General features: G+C 44.9%; 2 protein-coding genes across 2 annotated transcripts; both read left to right on the forward strand.

Moving 5' to 3' along the window:
- The first annotated feature begins 2,951 nt into the window (after positions 1-2,951).
- Positions 2,952-6,060, forward strand: cdk2ap1 (cyclin dependent kinase 2 associated protein 1). Its single transcript, XM_084483070.1, has 4 exons — positions 2,952-3,101; positions 4,306-4,478; positions 4,940-5,066; positions 5,422-6,060. Exons 1-4 carry the CDS (start codon positions 3,035-3,037, stop codon positions 5,487-5,489), a joined length of 435 nt encoding a protein of 144 aa, XP_084339196.1. The 5' UTR covers positions 2,952-3,034; the 3' UTR covers positions 5,490-6,060.
- Positions 6,061-7,026: 966 nt separating this feature from the next.
- Positions 7,027-24,722, forward strand: mphosph9 (M-phase phosphoprotein 9). Its single transcript, XM_084482728.1, has 25 exons — positions 7,027-7,099; positions 7,730-8,004; positions 8,617-8,764; positions 10,371-10,460; positions 10,569-10,958; positions 10,992-11,182; positions 11,344-11,524; positions 11,611-11,683; positions 12,294-12,394; positions 12,591-12,707; positions 13,027-13,520; positions 15,640-15,789; positions 16,263-16,350; positions 18,727-18,942; positions 19,206-19,253; positions 19,441-19,505; positions 19,741-19,842; positions 20,217-20,717; positions 20,956-21,143; positions 21,985-22,287; positions 22,640-22,760; positions 22,987-23,078; positions 23,395-23,573; positions 23,690-23,758; positions 23,918-24,722. The coding sequence occupies exons 2-25, from the start codon at positions 7,766-7,768 to the stop codon at positions 24,017-24,019; spliced, it is 4,248 nt and encodes a 1,415-aa protein (XP_084338854.1). The 5' UTR covers positions 7,027-7,099; positions 7,730-7,765; the 3' UTR covers positions 24,020-24,722.
- Positions 24,723-25,507: the final 785 nt, after the last annotated feature.

The following is a 25,507-nucleotide window of genomic DNA, read 5'->3' on the forward strand; positions in this document are numbered from 1 at the left end:
GAAGCTGTTCCTTGTTCTTCACATGAGACTTTAAGTGGTCATCACGCGTATTTTTACGGGTCCAATCAATAGTATGTTGACACAATTTGCTCGAATTGCTGTCAGAGACAGGAACATGTGTCCCATTAAATTGATAAGTTGTCTGTGCAGACAACGAGTATAATTATAGTTGTATGCATTTTAGTTGAAGGCCTATTCCTGATATTTCTGTTCCTATTCTGTTCACTGGTTTTTCAAAAGTTATATTAAATGAGTTGAATTAAAGAGAGTGGCTCATTTGAATAAAACAACAATGAGATAACCCTCACTGGAGTCACTGGTTAATTTGACATGGAAGCTATTGAAAAAAAAAGATAATTTCTGCATATTAATATTCATAAAAAATAGAGGAAGCACTAAAATACCATAACAAGTGGTGTGTCTTATTTGTCCAGTTGAGTTATACAATTGGATACTGGTTTGTAGTCACTGGGTCACATGACATGGAAGCTATGGAGAAAAAAAACACATAGGCCTAATTGATGCGTATTAATATTCATAAAAAATAGAGGAAGCACTAAAATACCATTTAAAAATAGGTGCGTCTTATGTGTCCAGTGTAAGAATACAATTGGATACTGGTTTGACGTCACTGGGTCTCACGACCTGGAAACTATTGAAAAAACAATTATTTTGTATTCACATATTTATGAGAAGTAATTTAATGACGGTCCCTAAATCAGTTTCCACCGATTCAGCGCGAGGCTCTGGGTAGGTGAGCTAACCCCTCTCCTGCTGCTAAACCTCAGTGAAGTGGCGGCTGGAACCGGACTGAATATCTGTCGAATATCCAACTTAAAACTAACTTCACCGCGGTGTTTAGGTAAGAGAAGAACAGGCCTACCTGAGCCAATGGACTTGCATTGGGGACGGTCACACGTGACAGGACTTCATTACACTCTGAGTTGAACATCATTGGTGGAAATCGATAGAAGTTAGATAGAACTGGGAACAAATAGCGTACAATCAGCAATTGGCTAAATTAATGATTATTCTAAGCGGAAATCATTTGGCCCTTTCTTTGGAAATGACTGCGGTTGTAACTAGAGTTGGGTTGGTTTTCAGAGTGGGAATAGTTCCAAGGGAGATAAGTATATCAATAAAACATTACGCTGCACTTCAAGTTGTGTAACATGTCTGACGGCTATTATTTTTTTTCTCACCGGCTTTCTGCAACCTAACCATAATCAAACAAAATTAGATGTTTTAGATGTCAGACTTTATTAAACATAGACAGGACATTTGGGTCACTTATTTACATAAATATCTAAAACATCTAGTATGATGAATGTTGGACTACTCAACTTGAGTACATTCATCATAATATGTTTTCACCCTCACATTGCCCTAAATGACTTACGCAAAACATGCGTAAATAAATACAATTACAATTAAAACACACTTGCATTCTATGAGTTCATTTTCAACAGTAAACTGGTAAATATCCAGTGTGCTGCTTCTCATACACTGAGGTTGTTGCAGGTTTAACCAGGCTACCGGCACTTCAATGACACCCCTGGCTGTTTGGGATGCCCGTCACACAGGCCCTCTGTTGTCAATGGGAGGTCATACAGGGAAAATATATCGCCAGGGTACGTGCCAGGCTGGGCTAATGTTGTCCACGCTTCAGTGTGCTGTAGTAAACAGGGCGTGACTACAGTGTTTTGTCCCCGTGAGTTATACTTACAGAATCATTCAAGGTCAGTGCAATAATAAGGTTATCATTTTGACATCCTTTCATATATTTCCTAGGTTCTCTAAATTCACTGCTTAACACGTTCTGATTACAGGTATATCAACCGACATCCTTAACATGTCAATCAACGAATGGATCGATTACCAATCAATCAATAACAACATAAGAATTAGAACGTATACATAACAATTGGCAAGTAGGCCCTATCTGACTTTTTTTATGTTTTCAATTGTTATTTTTCCTGTGAAATTTTCTTTTTTTAATTCCCACTTTACATTGATATTTAAATATTACTAACACTGTCAAATGTCCTTCACTATGGGTCTTACTACAGTCTGTGGTTTTCCTAAATAATGACTTTTCTGCATGCTTGTGCCACAGTGCTCCACCTCAACAACACAAATGATATCTGGGACTTCACCCTATAGGGTTCTCCACGCCACCATTATGATCCCAAAGAGCCAGAGGGTCATGACGCCGCGGGTCGCGATTGGGCCGACGCAGCCCTTCTTTGTGTCCACCAATGGTCAAGAGAGTGATAGTATATTTGCGTGTTTAGGCGGACCCCCACCACGATCCCCAGTGGATGGAAGAAGGGATTCCTCGCCACGTGACTCTGAATAAGAGTGGTGAATCCTTTTGTACCTTTTATCAGTCCGCGTATAAACTTTTACATTAACCACTAAAGGCGTTGATATCAGGGTCAGATCAAGTTGGGAAGCGATGGAGGCGCCTTCTCAGACCAAAACAGGTATCTACTACAAGTGATCGTAAACTTCTAATATGATGCCTCAGTGACAAAACAAAAGACGCTGCTATAAAGATCCGGCTCGTAATTTTAGAAACACATCGGTCGCATGCCATCACAATGCGGGCAAACCACCCACTTTTAAATGTCCACTCTTTTGATGCAAAACGTGACAATGAACACTTAAGGGTAAAAGTCGGACGCTTCCATCGTCGATAGTTCAAATGTTTCCACTTTACAGGCTATCAAACTATCAAAGTTGCAAAAATATTTTTTTATATAAATGGTTCAAGAAACGCGCATCTCGGTTAACAATCTAAGTGTGATCTGGAAGATAAGGTAAAAATTAAAAAAAAAAAAAAAAAAAGGGAAATTTAAGATGTAAATGGCTTATTAACTATTTCCTATAGACATTCCCAGTGGATGGTACGTTCAGGCGGGTGGTGTCAATATGAAGTGACGGCCATGTTGCCGGTGCCGCTGTTGTAAACAAAAAGTGAGAGACAGACGCTTCACTGAATTTCGGGTCATTTTTATTTCTTTAATTTACAATGTCTCTGGGAATGTCTTACAAACCCAATGTCCATCAGCACATTCCGGGAACTTCTGGAAACCAAGGTAAGGAAAAAACATCGGGAAAAATCCAACTATCCGTCTGTTAAATCGAGTGTTAAATTCGGGGTCTCGGAGAATACCTGGAGAAAGACCGTGTCTGTAGTTTTTGTCCAGTTATATATATAGGGTCAGATCCTGGGAGCTAGGCTAATTCATATCCGCCATTATTACTAATGTTACGAGCGCCATCCCGAATGCTAGCGGCTCGAGCGAAAAGTAAGAACTGTGGGATCTCCCCCGTGACCCCTTTTGTTTCACGCTCCGCTTTCCGCGTCTTAAATCCATCTTTAAGGGCGCCTTTACATTGTGACCGAAATGTATCACTTTGTCTTCTCGAGTCAGCCTTGTTCCGTTTCCTCCATGATGCTTCGTCCTGCGGGTTGCTGATTGATCTGCTAGTGAAATTTGTACTCATCGAGGACATCTTGCGTTAGACAACGCATATTGCAATTTGCAAACCCGCCTACGTGAGCGGGCAGCCGCCTGCCCAGGGTGGATGCAGACATGTTTAAATTCTATCACCGGTTGTTTTCCCTTTTGTGTGACTTAAATGTATTTCTGGTTAATTCACATTTTAAAAATAGTAAACTGCTTCTTATATTTGTAATAACTGTTTTGTCCCGTACTTAATATGCACACATTTCTTACAGAGTAAACCTAAATTATGACAGATGGTAATCTCTCTTATTTTTTTTTACATGGGCGCTTATACACAAGATGACTGCATGATCAATGGGCCATAATCAGCCGCAAACTCAAAAATAATCAATCCACAAACTATTCCCAAACATCCTGAATCTTATCTTATAACACAGAGATAACTATCAAGTCATTTTGCAGACGCTTTTATTGAGTTAGAGTGAACTAAGTATTTTTTTTAAATGTAATTAATCAGCCTACCTAATTTCTTAATCATCTAATTAATAAAATAAGTAAAAACGACTGTACTAGCATCACAATAGGACTACCACTAGGGGTTTTGATGTCTCTTTTAATTATGATTTAGTTTCTATTTAGTCTTATTTTCCCTTTTATAATTGACTCTTCGTTTTAGCCCTGCTGTCTGAAATGTCCTGCAGGAGTGCTGAGGGTTGCACTTCCTTATTCCGGATCAGGTTTAAGGCTGAATGTCAGTGCGACACAAGGGTCTATTTTTAGATGTGTATATATTAATTATTGTGCATATTATTAAAAAAAAAATTAACAGGTGGGAATATCCAGAATATCCAGAACATCCAGAACATCCAGAACATCCAGAATATCCAGAATATTCAGAGTATCCAGAGTATCCAATCTCCTTCAGCAGCTAACCTGGCAACACTACAGTCCTACAGACCGCTGGTGAACGACTATGGACCGCCCTCGTTGGGATTCTCTCAGGTAACTTACATCAGTGCTTCCCCCTCTTTATTAGTGTTAGCGGGTGTCTCCTGACCTGAGGCATTGGACCCCGAGTGGGGTCACCCAAAATGCATGGGAGAGGTCATGGGAGATTGCTGACTTAGAAGCTATAGAAGCTATAGAAGCTATAGGTATTTCAAAGTGTAGTTATGATTCAAATAGAAGGTAAAAAATGGAATGTTCAATATGAATACGTTACAAACCAACTGCCTAATTACAAAGTTCTTAGTATGGGTGATGTAAAAATATGTTCAATCCGATATTGATGTGATGGGCAGACGTTCACGAGGTTCAAATGACGTGTGCTGAAGCAGATGCACAAAAACTGAAGAAGTTGTTTTTGCAAGAATCCTCCGACCGGAAATTGGGAACGCAGGAAAAAAAAGTGTGGAATCTCATCTGCAATTTTTTTTTTATGTTGTTCAATGCTGGACTTCTAGGGTTCTAGTGGAAACCAAGTACCTCAGAGTAAATACGCAGAGCTCCTGGCCATCATCGAGGAGCTGGGCAAGGAGATCCGGCCCACGTATGCTGGCAGTAAAAGCGCCATGGAGAGACTGAAAAGAGGTAAAAGACTGAAGATGACCCTATTTTACCACCTGGCTTGATATATATTATCCAAAGGCCCTTACCTGAACCCAAACACTCTATTGTATCACAGACGATCTCTCATACATCCAGTGATAGGTCGTCTATGATAGATCATCGTATACATCAGCCTACCAGTTGGTACAGACCACTGGATAGGCTAGAAGGTGGACCTGTCAATTATACACCCACATGTTTCTATTGGGTTCTATTAGATGTTTCTACCGGCTTGTCTTCTCCAGTTAATATTTGTATTGATGCAATAAATTCTCTACTTGTATAGTATACTTTAGCTACGAATACCTAATACAATTTAAATTGTTTGTTCCTCAAGGTATAATCCATGCCAGGGGGTTGGTACGCGAATGTTTGGCTGAGACGGAGCGGAACGCAAGATCCTAGCCACGTGGAGCCATACATTTCCCCTGCAAGAACAAATTGTATGCGTTCCCTTATGACACCCAAACAAACATAACTTTGCATGGTATTTCCTTTGAATGGAGGAAAGATATGGAAAAGGGATAGTAAAAAATAATGATAATGTTGAAAACATCAACAAAGAAAAATTGCATTATAATAATAATGATAAATGTGTGGATTCTTTTGGCAAGAAAATTAAGGGATACTGTGAGTTCCTTATTGTTTAGGTTTTTTTCTTAAATTGCCCCACTTTGGGTGTTCATTTTGACTTCCTATTTAAAACGTTTGGTTAATGCATGAGAAAGTTGACCCATGGTAGCCCAGGGGTTAATTGTAGAAACTGCATGGCTTGTACAAAGCTAGATTAGTAGGACTTGATCTCTTTTTTGATAGAAATTGGTCTGATTTCCAGACCCTTGTAAACCATGTGGGGGTTAAGGACAGAGATGTGCCAAATGCATCGGTTTGTTCATTTTGAGGTTGTTTTTGGTATGAAATGGAAACTGTTACTTGCATCTTTGTATGTATTTATTACTCAGTGTAATAAATTGTATTTTCAATATAGTTGTTTCTTGAATGTTTGCGTAGCATTTAGTTTCTTGTTAGAATGGCATCTAATATTCTTCTGGTAAAAATATGAATCACTATTAGTAGTGTTTTCCCTTTTATCAATTATGTTGCATCATGGCACATGCCTTAAAACAACAATACACTTCAATTATACTTAAGGTGAGAAATACCGTAATGGGGAAATATTACATATTACCAGTACCATAAACTACAGCAGCAATTGATACAATCTTCGTTATGCTGATCAGCAACGACAAACCAACCACAATGCACACTGAAGGAGATCTTCTTATAGCTATTTATGCTGCCTGTGACAGACTCAAGCCTCATTGCAGACACCAACACCTGCTGACCCCATTGTATTTGAATTGTGGATGTTAAAGTTCAAATGAACACAAGAGTTGCATAGAGCACTTGGGGAGATGGATGATGGTGCTCCCATTGTGTTTGTGTTGAAATCTACTGTATATACCTGAACTAAAACCTAATATAACCACATACAAGTTGCCTTTTAAAAATAAGGTAGGTGTAATGCTCCTTAAAAAATTTTTTTGCGATGGTAACATTTTCATTTGTTTGGTTATGTCATGTTGCGGTTGTTCAAATCCTTTTCCACTTTAAAAGTAGATTTGATTTTAAGCATAATGTCAAGTGAATTTATTGTAGAAATAAAAAGGTACATACAAACATACACAACCAAATGTTTGGTGGATTTCAGGGCAACCTCTGTGTAAAATATATGTAGGCCTACCGGTATTTTAACAGTAACATTTATAAGTTAAAATATTGAAGATTGCATTATTTTCTTTCTGAAACAGCCATTTGAAATACAGAACGCGCAGACAACCAATCAAGTGTTTGGATTTTCGGCTGCATTTCGACCAATCAGCGCTGTGGACGGAAACGTCGAGCAGCGACAGCTTCACTGCAGTGCAGTTTCACTGGCCAACCAGTAGCCAGCTAGCTAAGTTCTGTAGCTACACTTCAGGAAATATGGATGAGGTGATGTTACAAGTTCACGGGTAGGTTCCGTTTTATTATGTATAGTAAACGCCAACCTAATAACGTATAGTTGATACTATGTTATGTGTGTTATAGCCATCCACATTGTACTGCATACACGCCATTCACGTCCCGCATAGAGTAACGCCTCAAAATATGTACCAATACCGAATGGGCTCCTGTAGTCTGATGGGCATCTCCTGTGTCTCAAACGGACCGTTATGAGGGCATGTCATCTGCAGAGTTGACATGCAACTTTAGCAGTGTGTCGTCTAAATCAGCGGTGGTGACATTACGTTTCCTTGTAGCACCAGTGAGCTCATGTCAACATGTGTTTCATAGTATGAATGAAGTCTATGTGCAGATGATCTAAAACCAGTCTGTTGCATTGTCCCCACACATCCGGATTAGCTGGAATAGAAAGTTGCCTTTATCCCCAACTGTTATTGCTTGAAACGTGTCTATCGGGGATTGATTGTCTCGAAATCATCTCTGATGTGAATCAGAGAGAGAGAAATCGATTTATTGTCTTAGTGAGCGATACAATAGCTGCAGGGTAGTAGTAGCCTACAACCAGTGCAACATTAGAATTCAGCCTGAACCGACCCGTAGGTGTTAAACTTGTTGTTCCCTTCTCCGTATCTTCACAGTAGTACATCGCACCCACTTTCCATGGGCCCGTAACCATGTCCACAGATGACAGTATATCTGAGGACGTGTCCACCTCCGGGGCTCTGAGCCACTGCCATGCCAGTGCGGACGGGGATGGAGGCAAGGAGAGCGAGATCTCCTGCGTGTCGTCCGAGGGGACGTCGGCCTCCTGCCTCGCTGGACTGGAGGACGGACACACCCGCCCCCCCAAAACAGAGGGAGGCGAAGTGGGGAGTCGGCCCATGAACATATCACCAGCATGCGACAAGATAAGGTGGTGTTGTTGTGTCGGACTGTTGGTCAACAGCAAGTCTTCTGTATAGATAACGTGGCCGTGTGTAAAGCTAATGACATTATGAGACCGCTACCTCAATGATTCTCGTGGTGTGGTTACTTACAATGTTATAGACATGGAGATACACAAGTACAATTTTATTTTAGGGTATAACTCTAAAGAAATGCATGCATTTTGTAGCAATCTAAAAAATGTTTCACAAGGGACACATTAAAGGATTTCTATCTCTTGTTTCCCCTCTTGGATTTGTATTTGTTTTACTATGATGAGGAGCGCTAACGGAATGTTACAATGAAAATAATCCTCACTGACAGGTGTCATTTCTGATTAATAATTATTACAATGTCCTAGCCTCAGTGGTTGCAGGCCTAACGCTATATACAATCTAGTATTATTACAAAGTATAACCTATTAATGCAAAAACAACAAGTCTACTTTAATCCAAGGTGGGATTGGATGCTCATATTCAAAGTATGCGTTTGGGGTTGTGAGTCAGATGATATATATATATATATGAGTGACATGTACGACATCGGTTCAGACATCGGTCTATAATTTGACTGTGTGGGTTTGCTCCCTGTCACCTCGTAGGAGTCTGTGTCTGAGCACAGAGGAGGCGTTCGACCAGGGGAAGAGTCTGCCCTTCATCAACCCCAGCTCCCTGGAGACCCTCAGAGCTCTGGTGCAGGAGATCCAGAACAGCGGGGAGACGGACCCAGAGATGTGGAAGGATTGCGAGGTGAGGGAGCATGGGTCACTATTTGACTATTTGACGTTATTACTACTGTTTATATTTTGCATGTCCCAAAGGACTAGGAAGTAGGCATTTGTGCATCTTCCTCAAGGGTCCCTGAAGGTAAGAGTCTAGACATGGGGGGATTGAACCCAGTACTTTTCAGCTGGGAGTAGCCCCCCTCTATTGTAAGTGTAGAGTGTGTGCGTGTTAACAAAGGACAGTCCCTCCGATGTACTGACACATCTGACAGATGACCGCCTCGGCTCATTGCTGTCACTTTTGTTTTCTATGTAGATCACAGTAGGGACACAATGGGACACCACAAATGCACACACAGGAGCACACAGACAGACACACACACACACACACACACACACACACACACACACACACACACACACACACACACACACACACACACACACACACACACACACACACACACACACACACACACACACACACAACGTCACACTCCAGCTGATGACATGATTTGCAGGGGAACAGACAGCTGGGATGGAGTCAGAGTGCTGCCCTACTGCATACTGAACAATACTGATGAGTTCGCAGGGCGTAAGGCCTCACAAGTTACCTTGTTCACCAAAGACTAAAACGATCTAAAGAATGTAATGAAATGAGGAGCTATATGTCAGAAATTCTACCTAAAATCTATATCATCAACATGATGAGAGTCCATTAATCATCTTTGACTCTTGTTGTTATATTTTGATATTATTTTGCAATAGAATAACATAAATGTTGGATAATCATTTTTCTTTCTTCCAATTCGTTAGCTCAAATTACCACCAATTAAGGCGGTCCTCGTTAGGTGAACCTTTTGCAAGCAGTTTTCTTTTGTGTTCTTGATAGGGAATGTCAAAATGTAAGAATATTCATTGCGATACATAACAAGATGTTTAGTCAGAAATTATCTGCTGAGAGACGCTCTTCTTCATGCTGTAATTATACATGCAGAGGTGTAATCGTACTTCTTTCTGCTTCCCTGGGGAGACGACTCAATCCACATGCAGCAGCATTACACACACACACACACACACACACACACACACACACACACACACACACACACACACACACACACACACACACACACACACACACACACACACACACACGCAGTGGAAAAAGTTTCAATGCATACTGTTAATGTTAAAGCTGCTACTCTGAAGGATAGGGAGGTTATTTTTTAAAGAGAAGGGATCAATCACTTCTTTGGAAGAGCAAGGCCAAGGTGTGTCCTAGAGCTGATTCGGTCCAGAACACAGAACAATGTTATGGAGTGTGTTCTTAAAGAGTGTGTTCAGTCCGGATACAATCACTGCAGCCAACACAGATAAACTAGCTTCTAACCACCACCACCATCAACGCTTGGTTCATCTTCTCCTCAGACCAAATCTAGAGAGAGAGCATTCAGTCAGTTGTTTGAGCAGAGGCTGGATGGGTTGGGTCATCACAGTTATTCGCTTTGGATAAAATAATTTGAATAAAGACAGGACAGCTGCAGTGACACGGTGCAGGTTTAACTGCTTGTCTTCTGTTTTCTACTCGTTCACTTTCTCTATTAATGAAATAATACATTTATCTTCAGGGGCGATGGCTGCATTTGTTCCAGCTGGTTGAGAAGCAATACCAAGAGCAAATCCTTGCTCAGCAAGGACAATACCAGTGCCAAATACAGGTGAGTCGGCACATGATGGAGCCATATCGTACCCTTTCGCTGCCAGCTCACGTGTAGTAGTCTCACGTGGCTTCATACAGTAATGGCTTTCATTTGGTTTGATTTCAGTTGATTCAGGACGAGATCAAAGCTCTGGTTCAACTCCAGAACCGCCAGCCACACTCAGAGTTCTCCCCCACTTCTGCCACCAACACCACCATCACCAACGCCATCACCACAACCGCCGCCACGCCCACCCCCACCAAGGACCTCAAGCTGACCCTCACCTCCAACCTCCAGCCCGCTCCCTCAGCACACCCGCCCCACAGCAGGACTGTCTCCCTAGGCGTGGCCCCGTCCCCCCTCCCCCAGAGATCAGAGGGGGGCACGGAGGCTGTCATCCCGGCGGCGGCGCCCTTCCAGGAGCGACCCGTCACCGTGCTGAGCAGCGGATACGGGACCCTGAGCGCCTGGGAGACGGGACCCCAACGGACCAGCAGGGGACTGGGGGAGGAGGAGGTGGAGGAGGAGGAGGAGGAGGTGGAGGAGGTGGAGGAAGGCTGTGGTGTGAACCAGCAGCGGGAAGAGACGGAGAAAGAGGAGCATCGCTGGTCCTCCTCCCTCCAGGGAGACAATGCAGAGCGGAGCGTGCTGGTGTCCCACCGGAGCTTATCCAATCACGGAAGGACGTATTCCCAAGCAAAGGAACCTGGTCCGTCGTCATGCCAACAGCCACAGCACGGGTAAGACTTGAAATTGCGTTCAGTTTTTCAAATTTGAGATTTTACAGTTAAGTCATAATAAGATGTTTGCTGGTATACCGATGTAGTTGTTTTTCACTGGTAAATCATATTCCGATATTGTCTGGTAAAACCTCCGTCCTCCTCTACCTATATCGTCTCAGCGGCACCAACCAGCACTTGACGTCCTGGGCAAAACAGCAGAAACTGAGGCCCAGGAAGGACAAGGCAAGAAGGGCTTCCTCCCAGGGCCAGGAGCCCCAGGAGCCCCCAGAGAGCCCCAGAGAAAGCCCCAGAGAAAGCCCCAGAGACGGCCTGTCAGAGCACATACACCTCCAGGACCAGGTGGGCAAACGTTGTTTCTCGGGTACGTCATTTCTACCTTGCGTTGTTTACATGGAGACGCTGATGTTGTTCTCTTGTGGTTTCAGTACCAGCCAGGGGGAGCCTCCACCTCCTTCTTCCCCTTGAGGAGAAGCCACAGCCTGGCATCTGAGTCCTCAGGTAGCCACCCTGGCAACAGCGTAGAAGAGCTTCAGTGTGTGTGGGGAGGTTGTGTAACTGAGAGGTGCTGAGTAAGCAGCTCACGCAGATGTCCATCAGAGGCGGCAAGCCGAGGGTGACAGCGTTTTGTGTTGTGTGTACTATTAAAATGAACATCCCCTCCTTGGGAATAACAACAGTGCACAGCAAGGATCCATGATGTATCCTGGATCCTTTACAAATACACGTGTAGGCTACCGTTTAATACCACAACACAATACAACATCATTTCAATAATAAAAAAAGAGCCACCGTAAATATTTTGAATTCACAAACATGAGATGGTATAAATGTATTGCTAAATTGTATAAATGTATTGTAGAGTAATCCGTTTTGGCAAACAATATTTAGGGTTATGTCTGTGGATTACACTGAGGATACAGATTTAATATATGGATTAAATGTGTGTGTGTGTGTGTGTGTGCATGCATGTGTGTGCGTGTGTGTGCGTGTGTGTGTGTGTGTGGGTGTGTGCATGCATGTGTGAGCATGCATGTGTGTGCGTGTGTGTGTGTGTGTGTGCATGCATGCATGTGCGTGCGTGTGCGTGTGTGTGTGTGTGCTCTCCCAGGGCTGACCTACTGGCGTCTCAATGAGTGTGACCTGTACCACCCACTCCCAGACAGCCTGGACAGCGGGGCGTTCCTCTTCCTGCAGGAGGACACCAGTGCTGTACGTCTGAGCACTGAACGGGTTCATGCATTAATTCACTTCATTCAATCATTTAAATAGACGTCGATATGATGTGTGGTGACTCCATTCTAGTGGTGTGTGTATTCTTTTCATTTCACATGTTTTTTCTGTTTGGTTTTTGTTTTAATATATTTATTACAATTTTTGCTCTGATTGATTCTCCTATGCTCCATAGACTCCCCCACCGGAGACCCAGTTGTCCCTGAAGGAGATATATCGCAGCAAGCAGAAAACTGCATTAAAATGTACAGATTGGGATGGATCACAGTCTTCTGGTCCTTTGTCACCACAGGTAGGACACTTAACTAATGCACACGCGCACTGTACTGTACTGGGAGACTGTATAAATTCTTGACCCAGATAATTTTACAGCACGGGTGTGGCAAGGTCACAATAGACACATATATGCATAAACAATGTCAGACCACCTCCTGAGAGTAGTGAGACTTTGTGCAGTGGACCTTGTGTCATGTAGTTAATTAGCCATCAGTGTTTACCTTTTTAACATTTGTTAAATGTCCCAGTAGTTTGAGGGCCCTTAGTATCCTGGCTATTGGGTCTGTAGAGTTCAGCCTTGGGGTCTGACCGGTGTTTCTCCTGCCGTGCTCCAGGGGGGCGGGGCCTCTGACCCAGCCGCCATCGTCACGCGACATTCGGACCGAACCTCGGGCTTCACGTCGCCCTCCCACTTCAGCAGTCCCTCCTACCAGAACCAAACTCACCCCCTGGGCCAAAGGGGCCCCGGGACCCCGGCCACGCCCGACAGCACGGCCGGCCTGGGGAACCTGTCCGGCCCGTGCAGCACCTCCAGTGGCCTCCAGTCCGTCCCCGCGACCCCCCCTCCCCCCCCCGACACGGTGCAGGGATCCTGGGGAAGCCCGCCCCGCCCCGGCTCCTCTGCCTCCGGCGACAAGGCCCCGCCCTCTTTCTTCCTCGCCGGGCGACAGAGCGGCAACCGGGCCAGCGAGGAGGAGGAGGGCAGCCACACGCACACCCACACCAGCACCCTGCAGCCGGGCTCCGCCTCCACGGGGAGCCCCCCGGGGCCCCTGGGGCCCCGCGTGGACAGGGCGTCGTCGCTGGACGACCCCGTCGTGCTGTCACTGTGAGTGCTCGGTGGCCAGACTCTCTCACCTCCAACACGCGCCCCTGAAGATAATGACCTAATGCTAGCCCCTAACGCTAACCCCTAATGCTAACCCCTAATGCTAACCCCTAACGCTAACCCCTAAGGCTAGCCCCTAGTGCTAACCCCTAACGCTAACCCCTAATGCTAACCCCTAACGCTAACCCCTAAGGCTAGCCCCTAGTGCTAACCCCTAACGCTAACCCCTAATGCTAACCCCTAACGCTAACCCCTAACGCTAGCCCCTAGTGCTAACCCCTAACGCTAACCCCTAATGCTAACCCCTAACGCTAACCCCTAAGGCTAGCCCCTAGTGCTAACCCCTAACGCTAACCCCTAATGCTAACCCCTAACGCTAACCCCTAAGGCTAGCCCCTAGTGCTAACCTCATCCTCATCCTCCTCATCCGCTTATCCGGGGTCGGGTCGCGGGGGCAGCAGCTCAAGCAGGGGGCCCCAGACTTCCCTTTCCCGGGCCACATTGACCAGCTCTGACGGGGGGATCCCGAGGCGTTCCCAGGCCAGTGTTGAGATATAATCTCTCCACCTAGTCCCGGGTCTTCCCCGGGGTCTCCTCCCCACTGGTCGTGCCTGGAACACCTCCCAAGGGAGGCGTCCAGTGGGCATCCTTACCAGATGCCCGAACCACCTCAACTGACTCCTTTCTAAGCAGAGGAGCAGCGGCTCTAATCCGAGTTCCTCCCGGATGACTGAACTTCTCACCCTATCCTAGTGCTAACCCCTAAACCTAAACCCCTAACACTAACCCCTAACCTAACGCCTTGCGTCTGCTAAATGGTACGTTTTACTCGTGGAGAAGAGCTTATTCAGCTTAAAACCAGAGTATAGTGACTATACCTTATGTAGGATCACTGTTTCCTAGAGATAACCAATAATATTCATGACTGTAATATCTCCTATTTTAGGGGATATTGAATGTAATGGATTGAGGTGAATGTGTTCTCTGATTGATTGATAAATATCAGTTTGGCCAGGCAGCACACTTTGATAAAGAAGGCTACCGAGAGCTGCACCTTTATGGCCCAGCCTGCTGCAGAACCTCGTGTAAAGCGCTGACACACGGGCAACATGCCTCCTGAGACAGAGATATTTCTGGAGCCACAAAAATGTCAACTATCTTTAGATTCCATAGGATAGCAGCTGTAGTAAGTGCATGTGCCCACTAGTCTGGACTTCTGTTTCACACACACACACACACCAACCTCCTCCACACCAGAGGGTCGGCGACAATACTGATTTCAGCATTGCCTGTACTAGTTTAGCGAACCATTTGTTATTCCATCATAGAAAAAATATATAAACACAAACACACAGGACTGTGGTTCTCTGCTCTCTTTCTTTCTTTCTTTCTTTCTCTCGTCTGTCTTTCTTTTCCTTTTTTGGGTTTTTGCCCATTCTCACAATGATCACATCCTCCTTCTCCCCTTCACCTCCTTAACAAGTGGGCCAAAAAGGAAACCCACTGGGGGTTGGGCCACACATAGAGCAAAACTATGTCAATGAATCGCAATAAATCGTACTTAAAGTAGTGTTAACTTAATAGATATAGTACTACTGCATAGTACTACTGTCAGGGCTCCCTTGAAAAAGAGGCTAAAGGTCTCAATGGGACTCACCTGGATAAATAAAGGTTAAATTAAAAAAAAATTAATAATACATGGAATAAACTTGTCAGACGCATTCCTTTCTTCTTCACTTTTAATCTTGCTTGGGGAGAGACATCTTGCAGCGTGTTGTTAGTCTGACTAAAGTGAGTTTCTCCGCGGCCCGCCAGCATAGAATGCAACGTGAGCTTGACTGAGCCAATAGCAGGTGTAGACAGAGCCTTATAGGCATGTGTACGACAGATTTAATGCATTTGTTTTATTTATTATATTACACAGTAATGTGATTAAAAAAAATTATAATAAAATAAAAAATTTGGTTTGCAAGCAACCTCTTGCGGGCCAGAAAAAAATGAAGAAGGGCCGTATTCGGCCCACGGGCCGCTAGTTGGACAGGCCTGTCCTAACCTATGGCCCCGCTCTTCCTCATACCCTGACTCTTCTTCCACCTGTCTCTCTCCCCTCTCTCTCTAGTCTGAGGCAGAACCTGCGGGAGAAGCATGCCCGCCACGTGGCCGACCTGAAGGCCTACTACGAGTCTGAGATCCAGAGCCTGAGGGACAAACTGGGCCTGGCACAGCTGCCCCCCGACCTGGAGAAGAGCAACCGCGCCCTGGAGCTGAGGTCCCATCTCCACGTCCCTTTAGAGCTCATAGTGCACACATGCACACTAGCAGATATGCAGATGCTGCATGCACAAATATGAACGTACATGCAGATACATGCACACACATAGACACGCATGCACACACAGCCACACACATGGCAAGACAGGAGCTGAAACGTGTTATGCAAGGCTTGTGCAATGAAAAATAAAAATAGACCAGACGGCAAACAGCAGACAGAAACACAGCACAAAACAAAACAATAGACTGTGTTACAGACAATTCATATTGTCTCTTAGAATTCATCCAAGGATGATATTGCTGTACAATTATATACATGTATGGATGTTCGACAATATCGCACAGTCCGTCACATATGTAAACAGTTATTTGGATGTGTCTGACTAATGTACCTGCTGTGATGCATTGTGAAATGAGAACCTACCTTTTTTTGTACTTTTTAAGACTAAACTGTTTTCTTTTCCCGAACAGATGTAATCAACTGGAGACGGCACTGTCCGAAGCAAACCATCGCATCCATGAGGTGGAGGCCAGAAACAACTACCTGGAGAAGAAACTGGTACGATTCCTACTATTTATTCATACACTTTGATTCCAAATATTTTGCTCAGACACTGCTTTGGTGTGTTTAAAGAAAGTGAAAAACCAAAAGAAAATGTATGTATGTAAACGTGATGGTAGGGTCGCTCTGGGACACCATGACCACCGTTTGACCTCTCCGCTCATTATACTCCGCCCAGCAGGGTGACACGTGTGTGTGTGTGTGTGTGTGTGTGTGTGTGTGTGTGTGTGTGTGTGTGTGTGTGTGTGTGTGTGTGTGTGTGTGTGTGTGTGTGTGTGTGTGTGTGTGTGTGTGTGTGTGTGTGGGATTAGAGTCTGTTCATAACGCTACGGATTGTTTTAATTGGTCCACTTCCCGCGGGCTCCATTCTTTTTTTTTTTATACTTTAATTTTTATTTTAGTTTTTAGCATATTACTACTGCACACAGTCAGATCAACTTACAATATTAATTCAGTGCAGATAGAACAAACAATTCAAACAAAAACAAAACAAAAATAGAGCCTGTGGGAAAACGTGGTGTAGCCAAGAAGACAAAATACATACATATGTAAAGTTAAGCACAGTTCAAGTAGCTGCCTTACAAGTTAAGTATCCACTTCTGCCATCTCTTAATATACAGATCTACCCTCAAACCTAACACACAAGCCAGTCGTTCCATTGTCCTTATTTCCTGAATGACATTAAACCATTTTTGCTGCTTAGGTGAATCAGGCTTATACCAGCTTCTAGTTATGTTTTTCCTTGCTGCTGTAAGGAGTACTTTTACCAAGTATCCGTCCCTCTGTAGTGTAACCAGTGAAATGTGACCCAATTACAAGACAGTGCATGACAAAGGAATCTTGTATCCAAGCACATTAATTAAGACTAAATGTACATCTTCCCAGAATGCCTTCAGTTTTTCTAAGCAGCTTCTAAGCAGCCACACTGTCTCCAACATGGCTGGGGTGTTGAGGATACTTTACTGCTGATTTTAGGTGTAATAAAAAAACGCACCAAATTTTTCCAGTTGAACACCCTCAGTTGTTGTGAACTTGTAGAAGTATGTTGAGTTTCATACATATCGTACCATACATCTGATGGAATTTCGACATTTAATTCTTTTTCCCACCTTAATTTTAGATATAATGTTGAGTTGCTCTTACATTCCATAATACTTTCATAAAACATGGAGATTACTTTTACACATTTACTATTTGGCTTATATGCATTCATCATATTCTTTATAACAGGGTTTATTTCGTGAGAAATGTCCACCTTAATTTCTTTATTATAATAATCTCTAAATTGTATATACCTAAATAAGTCCAGATTATGAAGAGAAAATGTTTCTTTTAGTTTTTGGAAAGTCTGTAATTCTTCGTTTTTTTTTCCAATATTGTACACACTGCCTTAATACCTTTTACTGCCCATTGTTTAAATATGGCATCATGTTCTCCTGGTTTAGTCCGCTGGCTCCATTCTATGTCAAGAGCGTTGTGTTTCCTGTGGTCTCCGGAGGCCAGAGACCGGCTACGAGGCGAGAGAGAGGGGACACAGTGCCTGTGCTGGTTTGAGAGCAGGGGGGGGAGAGAATAGCCTATTTGCAAGATTAGGTGATTTATCAGTCAGGGGTTGGCGCTGCTGGACTTAATGCAGCACTTTGCTCGTCTGATGCGGTTATCAGAGTTATCAGAATGCAGGTTTGGAGCTGGAACACGGAGGATTGGCTTATTGCTGACTATTTGTTGCATTTGTTACTATCTGCATTAAATGGATGTGGGTAGAGACAATCCCTAGGGCCTAACGGTTACTGTCAAAAAAGCGTAACGTACAGGATGACGGGCATTGTTTGGGATGGATTGAGATACGACACCGCAGAGATAAAAGCCACAACAGTGATACTCTATATAAGCAGGACTTTATTATACTTTACTACATACACATCTAGTAACAACGACGGCTATCCATAAGGTTGGTAGAGAGCATAGAGCATAAAGTTAGAGAGTAGTAGCAGTAAAAGTAAGTAAAGTTGACAAATATCCAAAATGAACCGTCACCACCCACATGTACCTGTACATCACGAGGGGAGCCACGCCGCGGGGGCTACGCCTAAACAATAACTCACTATTCCCAGGGCCTTCAGGTGCCATGATATCTCGTGCTGATGAAGTGCAAGTAACATATTGTGCAAAACCTAATAATAGTGAACGCGTCCCGCTTTATTCTCCCGATGTAACATCTTTTAAAGCACATGTGTTTGTATTGTGTAGGCAATGAATGAATGCATCGCTGTAAACAATAAGGATTTAGAAATAAATTACAAATTAATACGAGAACATAAAATTATAAAAAACTAAAAGCGATCTTGCTGCCATTTCTTTTGGGCCTTGTAGGCTGATTGGCCGGAGAGGTACGCGGTGGCCGGCGCCACGGTGGCCTCTCTCCAGCAGCGGCTGGAGGACAGCAAGCGCTGGGGCGGCGAGAAGGACGCGCTGGCCTCCCGCCTGAAGGCCCGCGTGCGGCAGCTGGAGGAGTCCCTGCAGAACGCCTGCAGGGAGACGGACGAGAAGGAGGCCCGGAGGGAGAGGGAGTGCAAGATGCGGCAGGATGTGAGTGGCAGAGCCAGAGGGCTTCTCTGATTGGCTGACACTTAATTGTTATAGCTGTCATGTATGCTCATCGGTAATCATTAAATTATAGTGTTTTTGATGGTACTCTTAAAGCACTCAAAGTCAAACACACATTAATGTAATTTCTGTTTCTGACATCGGTACCAGGTGATGTCTTATGTGCAATTGCAATAGCGAGTGTTGGCCCAGAGGTGGCGCTGTCCCTGCAGTTGAATGAATCTATCGCTGTGTTTATTTCTCAGCTGCTTGGAGAGTACGACATGCTGAGGAAGGACTACGACGGAGCAAAGGTAATTCAGACACACATTTAGGTACACTGAGGTTCACTGTTCTGACCTGAATAGCGTACCTCCCAAGATGCCTGCTTCATGTAGCATGTATTTATTTGAACAATGAGATTAACTCTACTTTTGGGATTAACTTGTCTAAGTTAAATGATATTATGCGATAAGTAATATTATTGTTATGGGTCAACAGGACAACCTTTTGGGAACGGAGAACAAGCTTGTGGATGCCCAGGAGCAGATATCTGACCTCAACAGGTACGTTGGCGCTCCGCGATATATGAAACCAAATCAGAGTATAAAATCCATAATTCAAATTCTTCATTCTACTTGATGGCAATTCAATGATTTCATGTTAGGAACGGCTGATTAAAAAACAACAGCATTATTCGTCCATGAAGTCCATGAAGGCGTACTTTCCTGTCATGGTCCTTTCTAGATCCTGTTTGTTCAGTCACTGAACTGCTGTGTGTTCTGGGTCTGTGGGGTCCAGGGTGATCGGTAAACTGGAGTCCCAGGTGAAGCAGCTGGAGCACGAGAACCAGGCCAGGCAGCGGCTCATCTCCCACGGCAACACGCAGCCCTCCGGAGCAGGGTGAGCAGTGATGGAGTGACGGGAGGGAAGGCCTCCTTCTTTCTTCTGTCCATTTCCTTCTCCTCATGTAGTCATTTCTGTCTTTCCACTCTTTCTATCCTTTCTTTCTTCCTTCTATTCCTTTCTTGAATCGGCTTGGACAGTCGTGTTCGTCATTAGCTCATTCCCACCCGGTCTCATCTCACCACGGAAACGCCCGGAACGGAAATTGCGTCACGGTAGACCAACCACTAGAATTCATGACCTTCTCTCTGCCTTCATTCAACCTCGCTCTGTTGTCTGGCCCCCTTGTGCTCCATCTCTCCACTAACTACATCCAGTATAACAGACGTACACCTATAACGTATGTCATAACCACGGTCTCCTCTCCCCAGCCTCTACCATCACCCAGACCTGCTGCTGTCATCCTCCAGCGCCAAGACGGAGACCAGCCCCGGGCACCGCAGGGCTGCTGCCCCTGTGGCCGACCAGCCAATCGGAGGCTGCAAGTCCCCCTTCCCCCAGACCACTGGCCAGAGGAGGAGCCCCTGTCCCCAGACCACCGGCCAGAGAGGGTCCCCCTCTCCCCAGACCACCGGCCAGAGAGGGTCCCCCTCTCCCCAGACCACTGGCCAGAGAGGGTCCCCCTCTCCCCAGACCACTGGCCAGCGAGGGTCCCCCTCTCCCCAGACCACCCAGCCCAATGGCCAGAGGAGGAGCCCGTGTCCCCAGACGCCCCATATCACCCCGCCCAATGGCCAGAGGAGGTCCCCCTGTACCCAGACCACCCAGACCACCCCGCCCAACATCCAGAGGGGTTCCCCCATTCCCCAGAACGACCACCCCGCCCTGCCTGGAGGTCCTGCAGAGAGCCCTTCAACAGGGCCCGGCTGGAGGTACTCCTTTGGTTGTTTGGTTGTTAAAGATTCTTATTAGAGCAGTTTGATTCTTAATAAGATACAGAGAGGGATCAGAGAACAGGGATTTGTATTAAATAAAAAAATTACTTGGATTTGATTGGATTCTTTCACTCATATTTTAAATTAACCATGACCAAAAGGCGACAGACAACCGTATCCTGTTACCTTTGAGCTAAAACTGAACAACCCCTCATTTATTTCTCCCTTTCCGTAGAAGTTTGTCTCTCCCGGAACGCGACCAGTCCCGGCCTCCGTCGCGGCAGCAGCAGCCTCCAGTTCACCAGGAGCCCAGCGGAGGGGCACGGGACCTGGGCAGGAGGGAGAGCCAGAGCCCCCTGACCCCCGTGATGAGGGCCCTGATGGAGCTGGAGGAGACCAGGGCTACGCAGAGCCGTGCCCCCTGTAAGAACAGTAGAGCGCCCCCGTCTGCTGACCCTACGCCTACATCACATGTACCCGTATGGTGACGGTAACACTAATCACCTCAAACCACCCGGTTGGTTTTTGAAAGCCTGTGATGTGTTGGACCCCTTGAGGTGAATCCTCTGGTTTTCAAGGGGGTCCGTGGCACAGATACTTTTTTTATTAATTACAAATGGTGGCTGCTACATTTGCTCCATTTTATTTTATCCTAGTGATTTCTAGAGAAGTAGAACCGTGTTCTGTAAGGTGTTATATTAATATAACTATTAAATCATTCAGCTGAATCTTTCATTCAAAGTGACTTCACGGTGACTTGAGGAGCAGAAAGGCCTTGGGCGTCGTGCCGTCGTGCTTTAGAGAGAACACAACAATGTTGCCAGAACAGTAAACATTGTTCTGAAGTAATTACAAATTTGGTATCGGTAAATCAATTGCTAATTAATTTTCAATTGCTTATTAATTTGGTTGTTTGTTCAAACAATTGTTTGTTCCTCAAGTCTTCTCAAGGCTGCTGCTGTGTATTGTGATCAGGGTGTAGATGTGTTTGTTATTGTAGAAACTGTAGTGTGGGCTGTACTGTCCTGACCACTGGTTCCTCTGTACGGTCCTGACCACTGGTTCCTCTGTACGGTCCTGACCACTGGTTCCTCTGTACGGTCCTGACCACTGGTTCCTCTTTATGGTCCTGACCACTGGTTCCTCTGTACGGTCCTGACCACTGGTTCCTCTGTACGGTCCTGACCACTGGTTCCACTGGTCCCTCTGTACGGTCCTGACCACTGGTTCCTCTTTATGGTCCTGACCACTGGTTCCTCTGTAGGGGTGGACAGCCCGAGGTCCACTCTGGGCTTCGTGGAGCGACGACACAAAGAGCCCGTCCAGGACTGGGTCTTTGGGCGTCCCGAGGACAGCCTTGACGTCTCCAAAGCCAGGACCGGATTCGTCCACGTACCGGAGCGGGACGGATCTGGATCGGGATCCGGATCTGGAGCCAGGTCGCGTGCCGGAGCCGAAAGGGCTGCAGCGCTGCTCAGAGCCCAGAGGAGTCTGTCTCCGGAGGGGCACAGGTCCTCATCCCTGCCCCCCACGGCCCACCGTACCATACCTCCCCCGTCCACGCCCAGTACGTACCCCTGGACCCGCCCCCTCTCCCACTGGTCCTCTGAGCGACACTTCAGCACCGCTGGAACTAGTGGGGGCGCATTGCTTTTTATTACAAGAGTTTTAATACTGTCAATCCTTTATAAAAGAAACAACTTCAATTAAAATATCAGTTAGCTTAGCGTTGACTCAATTAATCATTTTTCATGGACGTTATTCATGATATTTGTTTGATTAAGTCCTCTTACTGTAACTCATCTGGTGCCACAATATATCGCTGCTACATCAGAGACGCACAGAGAGGGGTCACCGTGGTGAGGTGCCCGTGTGTCGGCCGACACCTGACTGTCGGTTGTCTGTTCTGTGCTCCGCAGCCAAGAGAGAGACCCTGCTCCTCCCCCGCTCGGCCATGTCCAGCCCCAAGCGGTGTCCCACCGAGAACTACTCCACCGCCTTCAGCCACATGTTGCCACGGCAACAGCACCTGCAGGACAGGTGGGCCACCCCGCAGCGATTCACACGAGCAAACGATTATGTTAACTTACGCAGCGCAGACAGTAATGCTAAGGCTTTGTTATGTTTCTCAGTAGCCTGTATTCCTACTAACACTGGGCTGGGTGGCTGTTCCCAGTAGTCTGTATTCCTACTAACACTGGGCTGGGTGGCTGTTCCCAGTAGTCTGTATTCCTACTAACACTGGGCTGGGTGGCTGTTCTTGCAGGCTGGATGGTGAGCAGGACCCCAGACGCCACTCTTTCCACAACTCCAGTCCCAGAAAGAGACTGCAGTTCTCAGAACCAAATGAACAGGATGGTAATGTATTTGGATTACAGTAAATAGTCTATTGGTTCTTTAATCAACCATTCAATCGACTAATAGCAATGCATTAGCATTGCATATAGCACATTATATAGCATTCCAGAGCAGACTCGTTTTCATTTGTGCATTTTTTCCTTCTTTCAATGGAATCCCTTTCTTAAAATATAGTATATTGTGGTATTATTATATTCTTTGGTTCTAAAAGTCTGCCCAAATCTAAAAGACACACGGTAATGCAGGCTTCACTGACTAACACATCAGACATGTCCAACACCTGCGCTCTCTCTCTCTCTGTTCATCTCGGCTCCAGGGCAAGGGTCCCCTGGCAGCTGGCGTCCCACCGGGAGAGCCTCTCAGCGGGGCTGGGCGGAGGCGGGGCGGCCCTCTCTGCTGGAGGTCCCTCGCTGCTCTCCTCCTCTGCAGGACAGAGTGCACACGCTGGCCGACGCAGAGCGGCTGTTTGATGAGTTGACGCAAGAGAAGCTGCAGGTGGGCTGGTTGGGGATGGTGCAGTGTGTGGTGTAGTGAGAGGTGTAGTACTGTTGTTGTTTTGTGCGTTGTCATTTTTGTGTATTGTTTCACAAGGCGTGTGTGTCTGTGTGCAGATCGAAGCAGCCCTGAACAGACTGCCAGGATCAGGTGGTAGAGTGAGTTTGCAGAACCGCTTAGATGAGGTAAGGCTTTGTTTAACTCAGGTTGTTTTGTAGAAAATATGTGTTGATATATGAAGCTATTCTTTCGATCTATGATTTTTTTTCTATTTGTGAATATGTATTGATATTGGCATGAATTAATTTTTTAAATATATGTATGTCCCGTTCATGTTTGACCAGGTGGCCTTAGAGAAACGTCTGGAGACGTTGAATCGGGATCTGGGATCCATTCGTATGACTCTGAAGAGGTTCCATGTCCTCCGCTCCTCTGCCAACATCTAGCAATGTCTTGTTTTTAAAACGCCGTCCTGAAGAGCGGGCATTTTAGTGTCTGGGTTTTTATATGCACCACTGATTGTCTTTCTTTTACTTGACGTGTTTTACTCCATCTGTAAAAAAAAAATCCATGGGATATTTTGTACGATTTATTTACTCTGGGAAATGTTTTTATATGTTGGACCTCACAACTTTTCGGAGTATATTTTAGTAATGCAAAGATTTATAAAGCCTTTTACTTTTTTAGATCAAAAATGTTAATATTATATAGGTCTTGAAATTCCATGTTCAGGTTAATAATGTGGGTTTTTGAATCTGATATTTTAATGTAAATGTGAGGACCATCCATGGAAGGAAAGTTTCACTGCCATTTCGTTTTTCTGTTTGGGTTTGTTTTTAAAGTACATTTTCACTTGACATTTTTTCACCTGAGGCCAGTTGATTCCTGGTGGATTTTAATCGTAACAGTAAAAAAGTAATCTTGAAATTACACAACTTGAACGAAATTCTTAGCCTTTATTAAATGGCATTTTAATTGCTCTTTCCTACTGTAACTTGTTAATGCCTGATTATAAACTGCTTGTGAAATCAAAGCCAGCAATATTGTCAACAAACATCAAATACCCTTTTCACAATGCTTATGTATGCCACTTGCATTTTATTTAGTCATTCCATCTCTACCCGTCTGCAATGACCTCACTGATATGAATCCCACTGGAACTGTTCTAATATTGTTCTTATTGCACAATTAAAAAATAAGCTTTTTGATACCTGGACTGTGTTCTCCTACTTCCCCACTCATATATATACATTTATAAATACTCGTTTTAGCTATGCTTTGAATGCATGTATATTCAAATATATGCCGTTAGGGGGCGCCTTTCCCTTGTTTGCCAACTGAACGAAATGTAAACATGCACCTGCTTGGTATGTAATCCTAGCTGTTGCTCTTCCGATGGTTAATTAATAACAAATTACGTTATTAGCAACAGTTATGAGGTGGCGAACATAGATCGACGAACTGTACTGGATATCGGAATGCGCACTCATACAAAGAAGTCTTGTTTTTCGTCGTAGGCCTATCTACAGGATGGGGCGCGTATAGTCTTCCACTGATGGCAGAATGAACGCGATTACGTGAACGTATTTCCTCAAATCATGTTATTTCTCCATCGGTTGTTTGTTTTCGGCTCGACTGAAAGATAACCGCCTGTAGGTTGACATGTACGTGGACCACAATGTTGCTGCAGCCGCTCGTACGATTCGTTGGGGATTAAACTGAACATCCAGAAGTACTCCGGTCATTCACTGACGTTAATGCAGGTGAGTTGGTGAACGAGTCAACAATTCATTCAATCATAACGTGTTTGTTTTGAATTTCTAACTATATATTTATGCAGATGCATTCCATTGTTGTCCTGTTTGTTATCATTGGCTCATTTAAATGTATAAACATCACTTCCTCGCGCGCTCGCTCTCTCTCTCTCTCTCTCT

This window comes from Micromesistius poutassou (genome assembly GCF_964030765.1).
Source record: "Micromesistius poutassou genome assembly, chromosome: 18".
In the NCBI taxonomy this organism is placed as follows: domain Eukaryota; kingdom Metazoa; phylum Chordata; class Actinopteri; order Gadiformes; family Gadidae; genus Micromesistius; species Micromesistius poutassou.